This window comes from Oncorhynchus clarkii, chromosome 33, assembly GCF_045791955.1.
Source record: "Oncorhynchus clarkii lewisi isolate Uvic-CL-2024 chromosome 33, UVic_Ocla_1.0, whole genome shotgun sequence".
NCBI classification, from domain to species: Eukaryota; Metazoa; Chordata; class Actinopteri; order Salmoniformes; family Salmonidae; genus Oncorhynchus; species Oncorhynchus clarkii.
The window spans coordinates 17822769-17840505 of NC_092179.1; the positions used below are offsets into that span (position 1 = coordinate 17822769).

Genomic DNA, 17737 nt, shown 5'->3' on the forward strand with positions numbered 1-17737 from the left:
TATATATATATATATATACACACACACATTTCCACACTATGAGCGTGGAATAATACTGTGAAATTATGAACATGATGATAATGAGAAATTGCTCTTTGCTAAAGTTGCTATTTTTGTTTCTTTTTGACCATTTTAATTGAAAACAAAAACCACAGTTGAGGGACCTAATTGTTACCCGGAAAGGATTTGACATTGAGATAATAATGGCTGCATTGCACCTTTGATTCCTTGTGAACTTCAACAGAGCTGGACTTGGGCTACAGTGCAGTGAACTATGTTGGTTTACAGTCAAAAGTGGTGCAGCATTGCCACCATGTGGATTGTTTCAGAATAAGTTCAATAAAAAAAAACTGTCACCATATATTTAACCTACATATCACTTCATTCAATCATTTCAGGAATGATTGCTAGACTTATGCTTCAGGCAATAAGGTCAGATGCAGTTTAAAGAGGTCAGCCATACAAATTATTCAAAAATATTTATTCGGTGGTGAAAACGTTCCAGCTACACACCCCCTCCCATTATTTGCACAAATTGCAACATTTTCTTATACTTAATGCAGTGGGGAAGAAAAATCAACAACATGACATGACAAGCATGAAATTATTGATTTGCTGTGGTAGTTCAGGGAAAAGGAATGTCTTATGAGATATACTTTTCACCAGGTCCTTTGAACTCCTTGAATTAAGACAGAAAACTGATTTCCAGTTTCCAGATTTGTCTGGAAAGAAAATCTTATAAAGTTTTAAAAGGCAGAGAGACGTCACCTTCAAGTTCCTCTGAGTTTTGGATAGAGTGAATGTCCGGGCGCTCTTGGTTTGAAACGATTGTTCGAGCTGCTTTCCGAAAGGCATCAGCGGCTGTAGTAGTTCATCGCTTTAGTGGACTCCATTTCCCAGAGGCCTCAGCACTCCTCTTTGATGTAGATTTGATCATCTGTGTCCGACTCTATGTGCTCCAGCCTGTCAGTTTGTCCACTCATAATCTCATCTGGGGTTTTCATGAACCTGAACCGCACATACACACAGTGGTTAATCATTAACTCAAACTGGATGTGTGTGTGTGTGTGTGTGTATATATATATATATATATATTTATTACTTCAAATAATTATTGTGTTTTAACTAAACCCTACCATACCTGAATAAGAGTCTCTGTCCTGGCTCTTTCCTGATAATGTTCAGTTTGTAGTAGTGTCTCAGTGCTCGTGACATCTTCTCGTACGTCATATTGGTCCTGTTCTGTTACAACCAATAGAACAAGATATAATGTTAACACAGAACTTTAAGAAAACCGGCACTGCGGGAAAATGCCTTTTCCAATCAAACACTGGGGGGTGTAGTTCGTTACCTTGTGGTTCCCCCACAGGCGAGCCAGGCCGTTGGGGTCCATGATGCGGAAGACTTTGGTCTCTGTGTCCTCCCAGCGGATGTAGTTCTCGTACCGGCTGTCTGAGAGGAGCTGGTAGACGTAGTCCCACAGCAGCCTGCAGTCTGGGAACACAAACACGTTAGAGGTGTGAGACATTTCAGACAGTATCTGTTAACTTCAACTGTTTTCTAGCCACACTTCCTCCAGAGTTGGTTGAAGCCATGACCACCCCCCTCTAAGATGAACCCTGAGTTTTTAGGAGTGTTAGTTACCTGCTATCCGTCCAATGGGCATTGCCTGTTCCTCTGGTGGCGAGACGGGCACGATGACGTGGTGGTTCCTGTAGAGCGCCTCCTCCTGCTGATGCAGAGTGAGCTGCTGGTGGTGGGCCAGTGCCAGCTGGATGTGGCTCTTCCCCTCACGCCCGTTTTCATGGTGGGCCTGAAGTGGTGGCCCCCCACGGCCATGCCTGAAGTCTCCAGCGCCACCTCCTCGCCCTGGGCTAAGCAGCAGGGGGTGCATGATGGCGCTGGGCATGAGCTGGATGACACGAGGGGGGGCAGCGTCCTGGCAACCGGGGCTGCCTGGGCAGGGGGCCTCGCGGGGTGTGGCGCAGCGGCCGTTAGGGGCGGCTGGGGACACTGACAGAGTGTACAAGTCCTCTGGCAGGTGTTGGTTGCTGTCGGGCAGCTGGGAGGATGTCTGGAGGTGGTCCTCGGCACCAGGGCGTGGGTAGTTGGGGTCCAGAGGGGAGAGGCGTGGAGCGGGCTGGTGTGGCGAGCGGGAGCGGTGTCGGAGCTCAATGGTGGGTGGGTGCTGGGGTTGGAGCTCTGTACTGCGTGGTGTCCGCCATACCGTTTCTGCAATGAAGGGGAAAAGGGAGGCAGTTAACCCACTGTTGTACAGCTGAATGCCTGCCTTCAACTGAAATGTGTCTTCCGCATTTAACCCAACCCCTCTGAATCAGACAGGTGCGGGGGATTGCCTTAAATCGACATCCACGTCTTTGGCGCACGGGGAACAGTGGGTTAACTGCCTTGCTCAGGGGCAGAATGACAGATTTATACTTTGTCTGCTCGGGGATTTGATCCAGCAACCTATCGGTTACTGGCCCAATGCTCTAACCACTTGGCTACCTGCAGCCCCTTGGATATATGTTTCAAAACATATTTACATTATGTCCAGTAGATGTCACTACACACATTTACAAACGTCATCATGTCTCAATGTATGTGGGTGGTAGATTATTAGTGATTAATTTGGACTGCCCTCTACTGGGTAGGACATTATAACATGTACAGTACACATTTACTTAGTGTTTACATGTGAATAGCTAGTATTATTTGCCTCTAAGCAAGAAAGAAATCTCTTTGCTTCTGCATACCAAAACTAGCATACCGAACAACAAGGAAGTCCTGAGCATCGTAATCGTCTAACCCAATCACTTCCCCTATAAAACATGTAGAGATGAGGAACTGTAAATATTCAACTCCTAGACCTAAGGTTGTTTAAATATAGAAGCATTTCCTTGTGGAGCAGGTTTCACTGTCAACACTCCAACCCCACACCTCTCCTCTCCTTGCTCCTCCTATTTCCATCTATCCATGCCAGGGAAACGAGTCCAAAGTGTAGCACGAAGAAGGTGAAGTCCCTCCTCTTTTCAGGTGGATAGTAAACAGAGATTTAAACACCTCTCTCTAGAGTAGACCATTGAACCACTTGCTACTTTTGTCAGATTCACTTAAAGCATACTTGAGATGCTTTCTCGCAATTGTATTGCTACATGACCAACTGACTTTTGCTAATCATGTGTAATTAAATACTTGAATTGAAGCCACCGTCTAAGATTGTTGAGTAACTCCTGTGAAACAGAAGTCAGAGCAGTTGGGTTCTTCAGGGGGAATTACACATGGCAAATTCCCCTAGGCAAGAACAGAATTGCGAAATTCTTCTGGCAGACAAGTTTGATGAATAACAAAATAATATTGTCAGGAAAGTGACGCAATGGTGATGCGTTCAATATTCCACTCCACGGTGGGCCTCAAATGTTGTCTTTCCCCCCCATAGGCGAATAAGTTGATTTCATATTGGTCTGAGAAATGCTTTCCAAGTGAACTGGCTCTCAAAGATCACGTTACAATAATCAACAGCCATCCTAAAGTTATTGAACTCAACGCCACTGCATTCCCCCCATTCAATTCAACGCTTTCCTGTAATCATCGCTCCCCATTCTTCCTTCAGTAGGTGTAATCTCAAGAACACCATCAGGCTGGTGTTCAGCAGGGAGAGTGAAACGCAATGTACAACATGAACTTGTCTGAACACAGATTTGAATTTGCTGTTACAAAGCCCTGTGCTACAGTGTGCACTAATGAACATCACTGACCTTCCAGTTTGTGGTGCTGGAGAGCTCCCTCTGGCAGAGGGTGGAAGGAGTTGCCGGGGAAGTAGGCGGAGGGGTAGGAGACGTGCGGCTTCCTTTGCTTCAGGATGTGCTGCAGCAGCTCGTACAGGACGTCCCCTGCAGAATACACAGGTCAGTGGTTAGAGGTCAGACGTTACCGTATGAGCCCCTCCAATGGTGCACCCCATGGACATGGCAGCAGCTGTCAATCAATGTCATCAAAAGGATTCAAAAAAGTTTTAAAACATGTTCGGACCAAACAGATGGTAAATGATGCCAACAGATCAAGACAAGAGTCATAGTGTTGCTAATGAGTCAGCCTGCCAAGAGACCGTTTCAAGACTTGATATTATTGCCTAGCAACTTCCGTACCTCGTCCGTTCTCCTACAAAGCAGCCTACTTGAGGTGGTCATGGACGTGACAGAATCCTAATGGCAAGTCTATTCATAAACCAACCATGTGACTCACTCCTAGATTCCTGTGTTAAGGCTAGGTTGATTGTGTCAGACGATAAGAAAAAAAGCCTGTAGTATATCTTCTACAACAGATGGCATTAGCATAACACCGTTGAAAGATTTAACTCGCTACCTGTATATGAAGGGCTCTGAGAGAGTATTTCCCTCAAAGAGAATCAATAGAATGGAGGGAGTTTTTTCACTTCAATTTAAGAGGCTTCCAGTCAGAACATCAAGGAAATGGTTCTCATAAAGGAAGTGAAGACGCCACAGGCACACACACTTACACACATAAACCCCTTTCAGTTCTCACTTTCTGGCCCTGCTGTTTAACACGGCACTGCAGGGGAAATTCCTGGTGTTAGCAGGTGACGGTTGAGGTCGGTTTGCACTTCCTGATCGGCCGTTTACCCAACCAGTCTCCTACTTCCTCCCCCCAACAATATAGACAGACAGCAACTCCACTAAGGCAGCTGCTAAATCACCTGATATTGTTAGGCTAAAGGTCTATCAAAGACATTCAGTGAATGGCCATTATCTTAGGTCAGTGTGCCATTTCTCCAAAGTCATTCCCCCTTCAGTATTAATTATTGTTAAACATGAGCATGTTGTTAGAAATGCGTTCTAATAACTTAGCAACTGTTTGAATTAATAAGGGCCGTGGGAGGTGGGCGTACCGGAGTGGGGCGAACGGTAGCGGAAGTCCTCCTTGGTGAGGAGGAGCAGGGCCTTGCCGTTCATCTGGAAGCTGCCGCTGGTGTTGGGCCGCAGGGCAAACTCCCTCTCGGCCCAGCGCAACCACTGGCCCACGTCCTCCCTGCTCCAGAACACCGGCTGCAGGCCTGGGGGTGGAGTGAGAGAGGGGGGTTAGGAGGGAGAGAGGGGGGTTAGGAGGGAGAGAGGAGTGGTAGAAGAGAGAGTAAAGTGTTGGGGAGGAGGGAGACCGGGGGAAGTAAAGGAAGGAGAAAATGGAGCGAGGGAGGAAGGAGACAGAGGTGGCAGTAAAAAGGGAAATGAGGGAAGGAGATCAAAGTAAGAGGGATTGATTTGAAGATTATAGCGGAGAGGGGGGGGGGGGGTATGAGGTGAGATAAGCAGAGTGCAGGAATGGAGGTGTCGAACAAGAAAGATGAAACTTCAGTCATGCGTGCTCACATACAGTGCCCGTTCATTTCATATTTGCTTAATGTTTGTCAATATTTGTGAGTTAACCGTGGTAGATTTATTTCGCTAAGGAAAGCCTGTGGCTTTCTCTCAGTCAGTCTAAAACATAGTGTATAACTAACTACATGTGTATTAGAGTAATCTAATGCATAGTGCATATAAAAGGCAAGGACACACTAAGGAATACCAGAGGAAACAGCTTGGACATTTTTCACCCTTCAGGCTCTGAAATATTTTTCACTGCCGTGGGAACTTAGGAGAGCGAAACATCTGCACTGATGGATCGCCCAAACGCATTAGTGACTGAGCAATAGCCCAGAAATCAACGCTCACTATAAATGTGTGACCAGGACCATGACTTAGAAAATGTAACCTTGTTCCTTGTAACCTAAGCAATAACAACGTGGTTAAATCAAACCTTCAGGTGCATTCTATACATTCTTTTAGGAAATTGATGTCATAAAAATCACATTACATTTTTCGTTAAACCCACACATGAACAACACAATAGTATTCAAAGGGAAAACAATGGCAGGTGACCGCAGGAATCAGAGAGCAGTGGATGTCTAGAAAGTAAACAGCATGTAATTCATATCAGCTAGAAAGCCTTACCATGGGTTTATACGGCATATTGAGTCAAGTCGTATTGTTTTCCCAGTCTTGCTCATCATTTTGCAATTGTGAGTACGAGATGTTTAGCACATAAATCACTGACAGAAAAGTAATTGTTGTTTATCAGGAACTGTTTTCTCTGGCATCTGTAGCAGGAGAGTCTCTCCCCAGGAACAGCGTTGGAGAGCCATGATCTAGATGACGTCATTGGGTACTGGGTGGCCTATATTTACATTCATACATGTGTACTAGGCTCTAACCTGTGAACAGATTTACAGTATCGTTGTGCTTCACCACACACACACACACACACACACACACACACACACACACACACACACACACACACACACACACACACACACACACACAGCAAACCACTAGAGTAGCATCCATCACGCCTACACCAGACAAAGAGCAGCAGTTTCTACGTCTCACTTATCGCCAGGCCTCAAACACTTCCTCTTGGAATGGGACAACTGTTATCTTTGGCCGGCGGTGCGCGCAATGTCACTGTCACAGGAATAATCGGAACCCGTGCGCTGTTTCAGAGCGATCGCTTCCCCCCCACCCGTCAAACAAAGAACGTTTTATACAGGGAACAATCAATATAAAAAGAAACGTTTCTTAGACTGCCAGTTTCCCATTTCTCTCTTCCCTTCCATATTGAGATAGAGAGGAGAGATTGGCAGGGCTTGTGAAGGGAAATTTTATCTAGAATATAGCATATGGACATAACTAACCTCAGCAAAAAAATAAACGTCTCTTTTTCAGGACCCTGTCTTTCAATTTTTTTTGTTGTAAAAATCCAAATAACTTCACAGATCGTCATTGTAAAGGATTTAAACACTGTTTCCCATGCTTGTTCAATGAACCATAAACAATTAATGAACATGCACCTGTGGAACGGTCGTTAAGACACTAACAGCTTACAGATGGTAGGCAATTAAAGGACACTAAAGAGGCCTTTCTACTGACTCTGAAAAACACCAAAAGAAAGATGCCCAGGGTCCCTGCTCATCTGCATGAACATGCCTTAGGCATTCTGCAAGGAGGCATGAGGACTGCAGATGTGGCCAGGGCAATAAATTGCAATGTCCCTACTATGAGACGCCTAAGACAGTGCTACAGGGAGACAGGACGGACAGCTGATCGTCCTCGCAGTGGCAGACCACGTGTAACAACACCTGCACAGGATCGGTACATCACACCTTCAGGACAGGCACAGGATGGCAACAACAACTGCCCAAGTTACATCAGGAACGCACCATCAGTGCTCAGACAGTCTGCAATAGGCTGAGAGAGGCTGGACTGAGGGTTTGTGGGCCTCACCAGACATCACCGGTAACAACGTCGCCTATGGGCACAAACCCACCGTCGCTGGACCAGACAAGACTGGCAAAGAGTGCTCTTCACTGACAAGTTGCGGTTTTGTCTCACCAGGGGTGATGGTTGGATTTGCGTTTATCGTCGAAGGAATGAGCATTACACTGAGGCCTGTGCTATGGAGCTGGATCGATTTGGAGGTGGAGGGTCCATCATGTTCTGGGGCAGTGTGTCACGGCATCATAGGACTGAGCTTGTTGTCATTGCCGGCAATCTCAACGCTGTGCATTACAGGGAAGACATCCTCCTCCCTCATGTGGTACCCTTCCTGCAGGCTCATCCTGACATGATCCTCCAGCATGACAATGCCACCAGCCATACTGCTCGTTCTGTGCGTGATTTCCTGCAAGACAGGAATGTCAGTGTTCTGCCATGGCCAGCGAAGAACCCGGATCTCAATCCCATTGGCCCAACTGGCAAAGCGGGTGCAGTCCATGAGGAGGAGATGCACTGCAGTAGTAAATGCAGCTGGTGGCCACACCAGATACTGACTGTTACTTTTGATTTGACCCCCCCTTTGTTCAGGGACACATTATTCAATTTATGTTGGTCACATGTCTGTGGAACTTGTTCAGTTTATGTCTCAGTTGTTGAGTCTTGTTTTGTTCATACAAGTATTTACATTTGTTAAGTTTTCTGAAAAAAAAGCAGTTGACAGTGAGAGGACAATTTTTTTTTGCTGAGTTTATATAGCCAGTGAACAACTTGATGTGTAATGGAATGTTTTATGCAGCCTATTCCATCACTACACAGGGTCTACTTAGATAGTCTCCACAAACAGTCAAGTCAGAACCAGAGTCTGTGAAAAATACTACAGATTGTCAGAGGGGCCATGCATCTGGTTATCTAGCTGAGCTGGATTTTCAATCAGGGGCCAATTGGCCCCCAAAGGGTCACATATGACAAGTAAAGAGCCCTTTTATGAGTAAAGGTGTAAATCATACAACAGTTGGATACCGGTGTTCAAGAATAACATGAGGACTACAGCCCATTGTTTGTAGGGATTTTAGAATGTCCCAATGAAATATGTTTTCATATCCTTTCATTCTAATGCCAGCTCTAGATTTTAGATTGAACAACCGAACAATGCCATTGCCTCCCATGAACAAACACTATCAGTAAGGTAGCACCTAACAAGAGAACAGATCTAATTACCATATGCTCAGCATCCACCAGCTGTGCCGCCTACGGGTGACCCCTTAATCACATAACCTTAGTGATGCGTACGGCGTGCAGGGAGGCCCTGGCTGTGAGGTCACTGCCGTGGTATGTTCTCTCCACGGCTGGAGAGAAGAGAGAGAGAGAGGAGAAAGAGAGGGAAGGCACAACGCTGCCAAAACTCCACTGAGATCCGGCCTGCTGGACCCAGCCATCTGCACAGGGCCCAGCGTAGGGAGGGGGGGGCGCTTGGGCAGGAAGCGATCCAGCATGGGCTCCATTTCAGCACAGGAAACTTCCTACGGTAAGCTTAGGGAGCGACGCTGTGAGGTTTATCAACAGTCAGCAGCAACGGAGAGAGCGGAGAGAGAAAAGGATAGAGCAGGGAGGGGGGGATAGAGAGAGTGATGTGAACCAGAAACAATAACGGAGAAGTGGTAGAATAAAGAAGACCAACAGGAAGAGAAACGGATATTAAGACTCAGCAGACAAACACATGGTGAGAAAGAGAGAAGCTGAGGCAGCCAGAAAAAGATCAGGAGGAAAGAGAATGACAGTGCCTCTGACTAGCCCCACATCTTAATGTCCCTCACAGGCTCAGAGCAGTTTCCCCTTTCGCCCAATCCTTTTCACATTTCACTGAAGATTTACTGTTTCGGTGTTCATGACCAAATCAATTTCAGCCCCCCCTCTCGTTTCACCATCCGTGTCTTTGTTGGACACCATCTTGGGTTTCTGGTGTACAGTCTGTTTGTGTATGGGATGAAATACTCTCGAACACGACCAGCGGATCCAACCGAAAGGCCCTTGACTAAACCGTGGGCTACTAATCCTCTCTGATGACACATAATTTTCACTCTGTGGATTTGCAGGCCCCCGCACTCACACAGTGATGCACGCTGTTGCCGGGGAAACTCGGAAGTGCAAGGGATGAATGAAGGAGAGAAGGGATGAGATCACTGGTATCTTGTTTCGTCGTTACCCTCCACAACCTCTTTAACTCCTCTCTCAGCAAAACAGAACATACAGGGGAAATGTGTCCATTCTGTAGACCTCTAAAGGTCAGACCAGTAGTGTGTGTGTGTGTGTGTGTGTGTACAGTTTTACCTGTAAATGCTATAGAAGTTGGCAAATGCTTTTGACAGCTAAGGACTTTGGTCAAAAGTATGTTTCCTGAATCAATGCTCTCTATAGTCATTTACCTTTGCTGCAAATGTTTGCTTTCCTTTTTGAATGAAGAGGCAGATATTGTCTTCCATTCTTGATTGAAAATAGCTTTTCTTCATGCAGGGTAGGAGGGAGAAGAGGCCTTTTGACCTTGTGAGTCAGGCATGAGGGTGTAACACCTTACACATTTCCCTTACTCACACCCTCTTCTCTCACCCTCCCTATTTCTGTCCTTCACTTTATCCCCCCTCCTTTCTCTCGCTCCAGGTCAATATGCAAACTACATACTTCACCTCATCGGAAATGGTGTGTTCCAAATCCAGCCGGATTGGACTCCATCCAGTCAAAACAAGCATAAAACAGATGACCAATCAAACACTTGGTTTATGGGCAGGAAGTAGTGCAACCTGTTTGATAGTATGTTGTGCATTGGGGGCAAGCTGGCTCATGTACTGTAGTTTGTTTTCAACAAGTTCCTGCCTTCACTGATTCTATTTATGCGTTTTTATATGAGGTAGGCCAACCCTCTTTTAGAAAATGTAGGAACGAGTAGTACTGTACTAATGCTGTACCTAAAAAGCTACACTTGTGAATCTTAAATGCACACCTACAAGCTACCATGCTTTCCTTCTCTTTGGGCAAACAGACCACAGAACATGTACATGCTAGATAGAGGTTATTGTTCAAACAGACTAAACAGAGCCAGCTATGCCCTTGAGAGCTTAGAGCCATAGAATACCAACCAAGAACTTAGAATAAATGCAATGTTTCACGTTAACAGACCCTTACAGGATTGAAGGTTTCATATATATGAAATTATGCAAATGTATTAGGAACATACATCAGCCCAGCTAGAGGTTTCAGAGATGTTCAAGTGAATAGCTGTTCTCAGTTTGACCTCATTGTTCAATCCAGAATTATTCTGTACTAAACCACAATGTCATGGAAATTAGCATGTCATCTATGCTAATGACATTTGCAGTAGGCGCTTCACTTAAAAATGTCAACTGCCCATTAGGCCGTTTAAAACCAGAGAAGTTGGTTATATCGATATGAGTTAGAAACATCAATTGTAGGGTCAAAATTATCTACAACGTGTAAATAAGATAATTTTGGTCATGAAGACAGTCTCATCCAAAACTGAGTTCTGTAAATGAGTTTGTCGTGACTTACGGGGGGTTGGGTATGGATTACGGTCATGCCCACTAACACGAGAGGAGCAGCTGTACTAATTGCGCTCCATCAGCTGCACGCGCTCTATCCAATCATAGCAGCCAGAACCTCCAGACTGTGAAACAGATCTGCCCATTACACAGCATCTCAGACGTGTTTACATAAGACAACTGATCTTGCCAACGTTATGTTGAAATAACCCTTGACCCTAAGCCCTTTATGGAGTGGCCACTTGATTATGTTTGATAGTGTCAATCACTCGAGTCGGACACTTTTTTGGGGCAAAATGAGACGATCAGAGAGCACTGCTCAATATTCCAAAACCCATTCGCAAGCATTTTGTATTTCCTGCGACCTGTTTTGTAACATGATTCCCTATTAAAACACTGCCAGACAGACTCACATTCTGGTAATAGATGGTGAGAAAGTAAAAAAATCTATTTAAATAAATAACAGCACCGAAGCAGACAACTCACCACTGACTTGATAAGATGATTGTGGCCTGGCTGCTCAGTGTGCCAGCTTGTCCCTACTTGCTAGCTTAATTGACAAACACAGAGTTGGAACTTTGCTAGCTAGCAAGTGATTTGTACACTGATAAACAGTGTGTTGCTTGTGTTTTATTTACAATAGTTTGACAGCTTACAGATGATACTGTAAAGATATTATTGTTCTCAGAAATCAGTCCAGAGTGCAGAGCCAGACTTTCCTGGCTCGATAGACTGTATGCAGTGCAGACTAGTTTTTCATGCAAATGTTTTTACTTAAGAATTACTGCACCAAACACCTTAGCTAGATGCAAAATTGCGCAACTAAGACCTCCTCTGCAAAACCGTCTAAATGAATTAATATTTTGAGGAAGTGGTTGTTGTTGCAACAGTGACTCAGGAGGGACAAACACCTGCCAAGGTACAATAAACCCATTTCTGTGTTTGCAAACATTGCCTCACGAGAGCGATACGCACAAGTTGGTGGCAGAACACGGGGAAGTTCTTATAGAACGCCAGCTTTTGATAGCATTTCACACTACTTTTGGATTTTAAATGGGCCTTTAAGGCTCGTATGAATGTTTGTGTCATCATCGCAAATCAACTGCATTTTACTTTAAAAACATTTCAACTTCAACCAGTAAAATTACTCTTTGGCTAGCTTTTGCTACAGACTATGTCAATGAGCATTAGCATTCTGGCTAACAACTGCGGCATCCAAAACAGCTATTTTGCAAAGATCAAAACCAAATAGTCTTATTGACTGTTCAAGCTATAATCAAAACACAATTGTAAGTGTATGAGAACCCCAAAAAGTTATTTTGTTTAGAAGTAATAACTCTGGTTTGGCTTCAGTTGTGGTCTCAAGCATTTCTTATTGAGCAATCTTCAAAACAAAGCCAAAGGAAGTGCAGTCGCCCTTTAAAGGCAGAATGGGTAGCATTAGCAACATAGCGATGTCTTTTAAGCATCAATCTGTCTGGTGGGCTCAGTTTTCTCCCTGCCTGGTTTTTTGTGGGGAACTATGACCCCCACTTTCCTCCCAAACCCCCTTCCTTCCATGATGGCATGTGGAGTGTTTCAAACAGGAAGAGAAGGGGCTTCTCTCCACTTGGCTGTTGGCATGTGAGAACAGTTTCCCCTTTCAGAGGGAGAAAAGGGAACGAAGGGGGAAAAACAACAACATTTATTCAGGAAGCGCCGTCTGCCCACTCAGGAAATTCCTGAGGATGAGAACGGCTTTCCCCTCTGAAAGGCACTGGGGTACACACAGTCACACATATACAATGACTGCACACACACAAGATACTCAAATACCCTTCTGTGTGTACTGTACCGTTGATATGCACGCAAACATCTGTACACATACAGAAAGACTCCACAAACGAGTATGCAGGCACACACACACAGTACAATTACTCACAGAGTGACATGTAGACATGCACACACAAGGAGATCGATTAATACACAAGCACACACCAACTCCAACATGCCTGTACACAAAGACAGTCACACACACACACACACACACTCAGCCACCCACCCACACAGTAGAAACCCAGCTGTGAGCAAAGCAAACTCAATCTATTGAGAAAGGTTTACAAAGAAAAACAGCAGCAAGCCAAGTATCCAAGACGAGGCTTCTTTCTCTGTCACCCAGCAAGAGATTTCTCATGTTCAATAAGCTTCAATGTTTAATGTAAACTGTACTCTCCATACAAATTCCCATAGACACTCACTCCATATTCTTTGAACTTGTCACAGGTGTCTCAATGTTACCTCCCCATCAGTGCCCGCCCGACTTGTCGTGACGTCAGTAAATAGAGTGAATCCCTTATTGCAGTGAGTCTGAATGACACTGCTACGCTTCTTAGTGTCTGCTAGGCGGGTGACCTTGAGGCTGACACATTGCAAGACAATTAAGTAAACACGATTAATGGAATGGAATTGAGGGTTGAAAAGTCATCCACTTCACTCAAACGCTGACATCTAGTGCAACCAAACAGTATAATCAAGTGTTTTACAGCTGTGCTTATTTTTCTTTTCATGTGCATGTTCTATAGTTCAACAATGAGACAGCTAACAGACAGGAAATTGGAGGATTAACGTGAAAATCCGCCAATGTGATGGAGAAATGTAACTCTTAACTTCGCCACTTCAAGAACATTCACCCAGGCAAACCTCTCCCATTCAGAGTGGGGTGGTTTCTAACACTCCTGGCTAAATGGGGTAAAAAGAAGAGAAGCCTTCTTTGAGAGTGAGGAGACGGCTACAACTCACCCCCTGATCTAATCCACTTCCTCCTCAGGAAATGGAGAAGGCGGATTTCTGCCCACACTGCAATTTCCTCTCCCTCTTTTTTCCCCCCGCTTTCATTCTGTCTTTCAGGAAGAGTGATGGCTTTGAGCCAAACAAGGTTCCAATAAGAGGTTTGGGAACTGTAGGCCTACAGGTGAAGGGTAGTTCATATATTTCACAGAGTTAAAGACAGAGTCAACATGTATAATGGAGGGAAATCTTGCCTAATCTAAAGATTCAAACAAAAAGTTGAATTGAAGCTCACAGTCCAGCAGACCACATTCACCACGCCCAGATAAACGGCCCTAACAGACAACCAAAACAGACATGTTAAACGTTCTTCCTTTTTCTATGGCAATACAGAAGGGGAAGTGGAAATGGGGAATTTCCTCTGTATGGTCCACGTGGATAGACACTACAGGTCATTTCTTTTAGATATTGAGCTTACCACAAAGTGTGTTAATATACTGGTATAATTTAGGAGTACTGTACCATATCTTTGCCAAACACACCAACAAACCGGCAATATTTAGGTCAATTACCCTCAAAAGTTCCCATGACAAATCATTGTGCACAAACTGGTAAAATGAACGCTGTTTCCACGTCTTTTCAATGAAATTGCATTGAACCAACATGGAATAGACGTTTAATTGATGTCTGTGCCCAGTGGGAAGATTTATATCCAAAGAAATACAAAGACGAATCTCACTAGTCTTCAAAGCCCTAAAAGTCATACATGTTAAAAGGTGCCTGGTTAAACATTAATAGTTTTTCACACAGAGCAGGCCCAGTGACTCTACAACTCTATAAACACCCAGTCTATATCCTGGCTGTGATCCAACCCCGCCTGTTGTTTTATTGGCTCAGGCAGTGGCCGGTTGAGACCTGCCGTCAGCTCCACCAGACAGTACACGGTTGTCATGTTCCCTCCTCTCCTTGTCCCTCTTCCTTCCCCTCTTTTTTGAGGCCCTTGGGGATTTTACTGGTCTTAAGAATAGGTTTTTAAAAAACATGGTTTCCACCAATGCTCTCACTTTTCCAACCATGTCAGGTCAATAAACACCTCAAATCGAAGTTTATTCGTCACGTGCACAGGATACAGCGGGTGTAAATGATACAGTGAAATTCTTACTTGCTGCTCTTCCTCAACAGTGCAGAATAATGTAAAGTAGCACAGTAAATCAATATACGCATCTGCCCTCTCGATACAAATCTTCTCTTTACCTTGCCTCATATTTACAGCCTTCTCCCGGCTTTCCTTCTTGTCCGTCCTGTCCTGTAATACCTCACTCTCTCTCCTATTTCTAGACTCTCCCCAGCCCAACCCATCTCCTACTTCCTTTCTTCTCCTAAACTCTTTACATGTTATACTCCTCCATTACACTGGGCTATTATTCTGTGCTGTTCGCTATCCTCTTGTACTGAGCTATGTTGTGTTGTGTGCTGTCCTTCAGTACCCTGAGGTGTTAATGTACTGAACACTGCGGTGCTGCCGTGTACTGAGTTGTGTTGGCTGTCACTGTCCTGCTGTGTTGAATTCCACTGTGTAGTGTTCCAGTACAGTGACTCTGCTATGGTCCAGGAAAGAAATCTTGTGTTGGTCCTTGACCCTGGGTCTGCTTCAGCACCTCAGAGGAGGGATACATGAGTAGGCCTGTCTGTCCTCATGGGGAGAGTGATGCCAGTTGGAGTGATGACGTGACATGCAAGTAGCTATAGTAAATCATGGCTTTCAATCTGCCATTTTCTGAGGTCAAATGCCCTCAAAACAAATGTTTATTGGATAAGAAAAATGCATGCTGAAAAGACAAAGAGATTCGTTTGTTGATTATGACTGCCATGTATTCTCTGTGTGCGCCTGTGGGTGTCATGAGTTGTGTGTGCGTGTGCGTGTCTGCATGTTTGTGTGAGTGACTCACGCAGGTGCACTGGCAGCCTGGCAGGCTCGTCCTCCATTCGGCTGGCTGGCCTGGCCGTGGGAGCATGGACGGGGGAGGAAGTGGAGTTTGGCAGGGGGCTCACGGAGGAAGGACTGAATGAGCGCCTCTCCTTCTATGAATAGATACACAGAGACACAAAGCATGCCTTAGTTACAAACCTCCCGAAAACCATCCTTAAACCCAAACAGCCTGAGAATCACCACACTGAGAAACTATAACACCATTTACACATTCTTTATCTGGTACCCACACATAGCCAATCTTTTTATTCAGAAAATCGTATTTGACTTATTTGGTGAAAGATGCTGGTGTGTTTGCATGGTCAATGCAGCCAGTCACTAAACAGGAGGTTGAACTTACTGGTATTTGTGCACATTTACTTATACAAAATGTAACCTGTCAACCTGACAATGTATGCATGTGCTGTTGTGTACAATGGTCTTCTAACATCATTCATTTGCCTCTTTCTACTCTGCACCTTCTATGGAACATCAACAGTGCTGCTGAATGTGATGTTTATAGGCTCTCCGTTTGCCAACAGCAGCATCTTATAACATGGATTGGTGATTAATTTAACCAGTCAATCTAAAATGGCTAGTTCCTATTAGCCTACTGTATTAGGAACTCACTGTGGCATATGTAGCAATGAGCTTTTAATCTCATTTTATTATGCAGACCGCCCTACTCTTCAAGAATACTTCATGTATTTTGGTAGCCTATAGCCAACAATAATACACTATATCAAGTCTTACCTTTAGAAGATTTTGCATGTGTACAGCCCAGATTTGACAAGGTTATGTAAGGTCAAAAAGGGGTTCAGGTACAGATAGGGCCGAGAGGGGGCAAGAGAGTGAGTTTGTGTGCGAGTGTGTGTGTTTAGGGGCATACATATAGCCTTCAATAACTCTGCTACTTTTCTCTGCAAAACAATATCATTCCAAAATAAATTTAGGCCTACTCTCCTAGGGTTGCATCCCAACAATCCCAAATAGTTTCCTTGTCACCTGAAATTTGAAGAGCCATCTTTAGACTGTTACTGTAATGTAATAACATGACCACCATGCATTTATGCACTGCAACTGTTTTACATATTTTAGGCCTACACATTTCAGGTTTACATATACAAAATATATTGTATAGAAAATGAATTACCTGTGTATACGATATTTAAGGATAGTCACATTTCTGGTGGTTTTCAAACAAGCCATATGGCGCGTTCAAAACAACTGGGAACTCTGAAATCTCCGACTTCTGACTTCAGTGCGTTCATGACAACTAGCAACACAGAAAAAAACGAGCTCCGACTGGGAAAAATCGTTTGGGGCATCTTTCTATAGCTCCGACTTTCCGACTTCAAGATCACTGACGTCATGATTTGACCTCGTTTTTTCCCGAGTTCTCAGTTGTCTTCAAAGCACCAATAGCCTATGAAAACGAACGTCGTGACGAAAAACGTTTATCTCAGGTGTGCTGCGAAGTCGGTAAACTTATAGCGCAGCATGGATGGACTTACCAGGCGCTGCTGTAGTATACAACAGAGCGGCGAAACGTTCCCCTCAGCAACAGATGATTACCAACACACACGATGCAGTTGTCAACAACACGACTGCGTCAAGCGCATCTCACCCCGGGGTCCTAGAACTTGATTCTGCATTATAAAATCAACAAATACCTTGGTTATGATCTGCGATGAGGATTCTGACATGTCTCGCTAAATTCAGGAAGTTCTCCTCTTCCCACTTTCCTTTTCTCGTTCTCCTCTTTGAAATAAACCAGAAAAAAACACCCACACCCGACTCCCTGACTTGGGGAGGGTTACAGGGCCACGTAATAAATACGTTTAGGGTTTGTTATCGATCCATTATATAACCATGTTTATCATAAACGCGTGAAAGTTCTTTGTTTTCTGTTGGTGCTGTGCTCTACATTTCGGCGACGCGTTGGTTAATTCTCTTCCTGGAAGACGGGTGTAAAAGGCAGACATCTCCGTGGTGCTGCTCATTGACTTGGATGTGTAAACGGCGAAATGACGTGAATTCTCAGTATTGAGCCCAGCCCACTTGCTACAGAGGGTTTGACTGCAGCCTGGTAAAAAAGGCGTTCCTTGCGTAAAATTATC

The 17737-nt window shown here is 44.6% G+C and overlaps 1 protein-coding gene across 3 annotated transcripts; it reads right to left on the reverse strand.

Annotated features, from left to right (window-relative positions):
• Positions 1-464: 464 nt before the first annotated feature.
• LOC139393052 (transcription factor ETV6-like) lies at positions 465-17657 on the reverse strand. 3 transcript variants are annotated; one of them, XM_071141386.1, is made up of 9 exons: positions 17457-17657; positions 17132-17266; positions 15598-15730; positions 4910-5074; positions 3759-3893; positions 1645-2232; positions 1352-1494; positions 1142-1242; positions 721-1008 (listed from the first exon to the last, which is right to left on the reverse strand). In XM_071141386.1, the coding sequence occupies exons 3-9, from the start codon at positions 15632-15634 to the stop codon at positions 906-908; spliced, it is 1272 nt and encodes a 423-aa protein (XP_070997487.1). In that variant the 5' UTR covers positions 15635-15730; positions 17132-17266; positions 17457-17657; the 3' UTR covers positions 721-905. The 3 variants fall into 3 exon arrangements, with proteins under 3 accessions (XP_070997488.1, XP_070997486.1, XP_070997487.1); XM_071141387.1 differs by lacking the exons at positions 17132-17266; positions 17457-17657 and adding an exon at positions 16771-16976 and having other exon boundaries at positions 465-1008; XM_071141385.1 differs by lacking the exon at positions 17132-17266 and having other exon boundaries at positions 470-1008; positions 17291-17626.
• Between the last annotated feature and the right edge of the window lie 80 nt (positions 17658-17737).

Coding starts and splice junctions, on each gene's coding strand:
- LOC139393052 (XM_071141385.1), bottom strand. CDS start 17,323: ATGTCAGAATCCTCATCGCAGATCATAACCAAG. Junction 3,894..4,909: donor CTACCGTTCGCCCCACTCCG/GTACGCCCACCT, acceptor TGTATTCTGCAG/GGGACGTCCTGTACGAGCTG. Junction 1,243..1,351: donor GCCTGTGGGGGAACCACAAG/GTAACGAACTAC, acceptor TGGTTGTAACAG/AACAGGACCAATATGACGTA.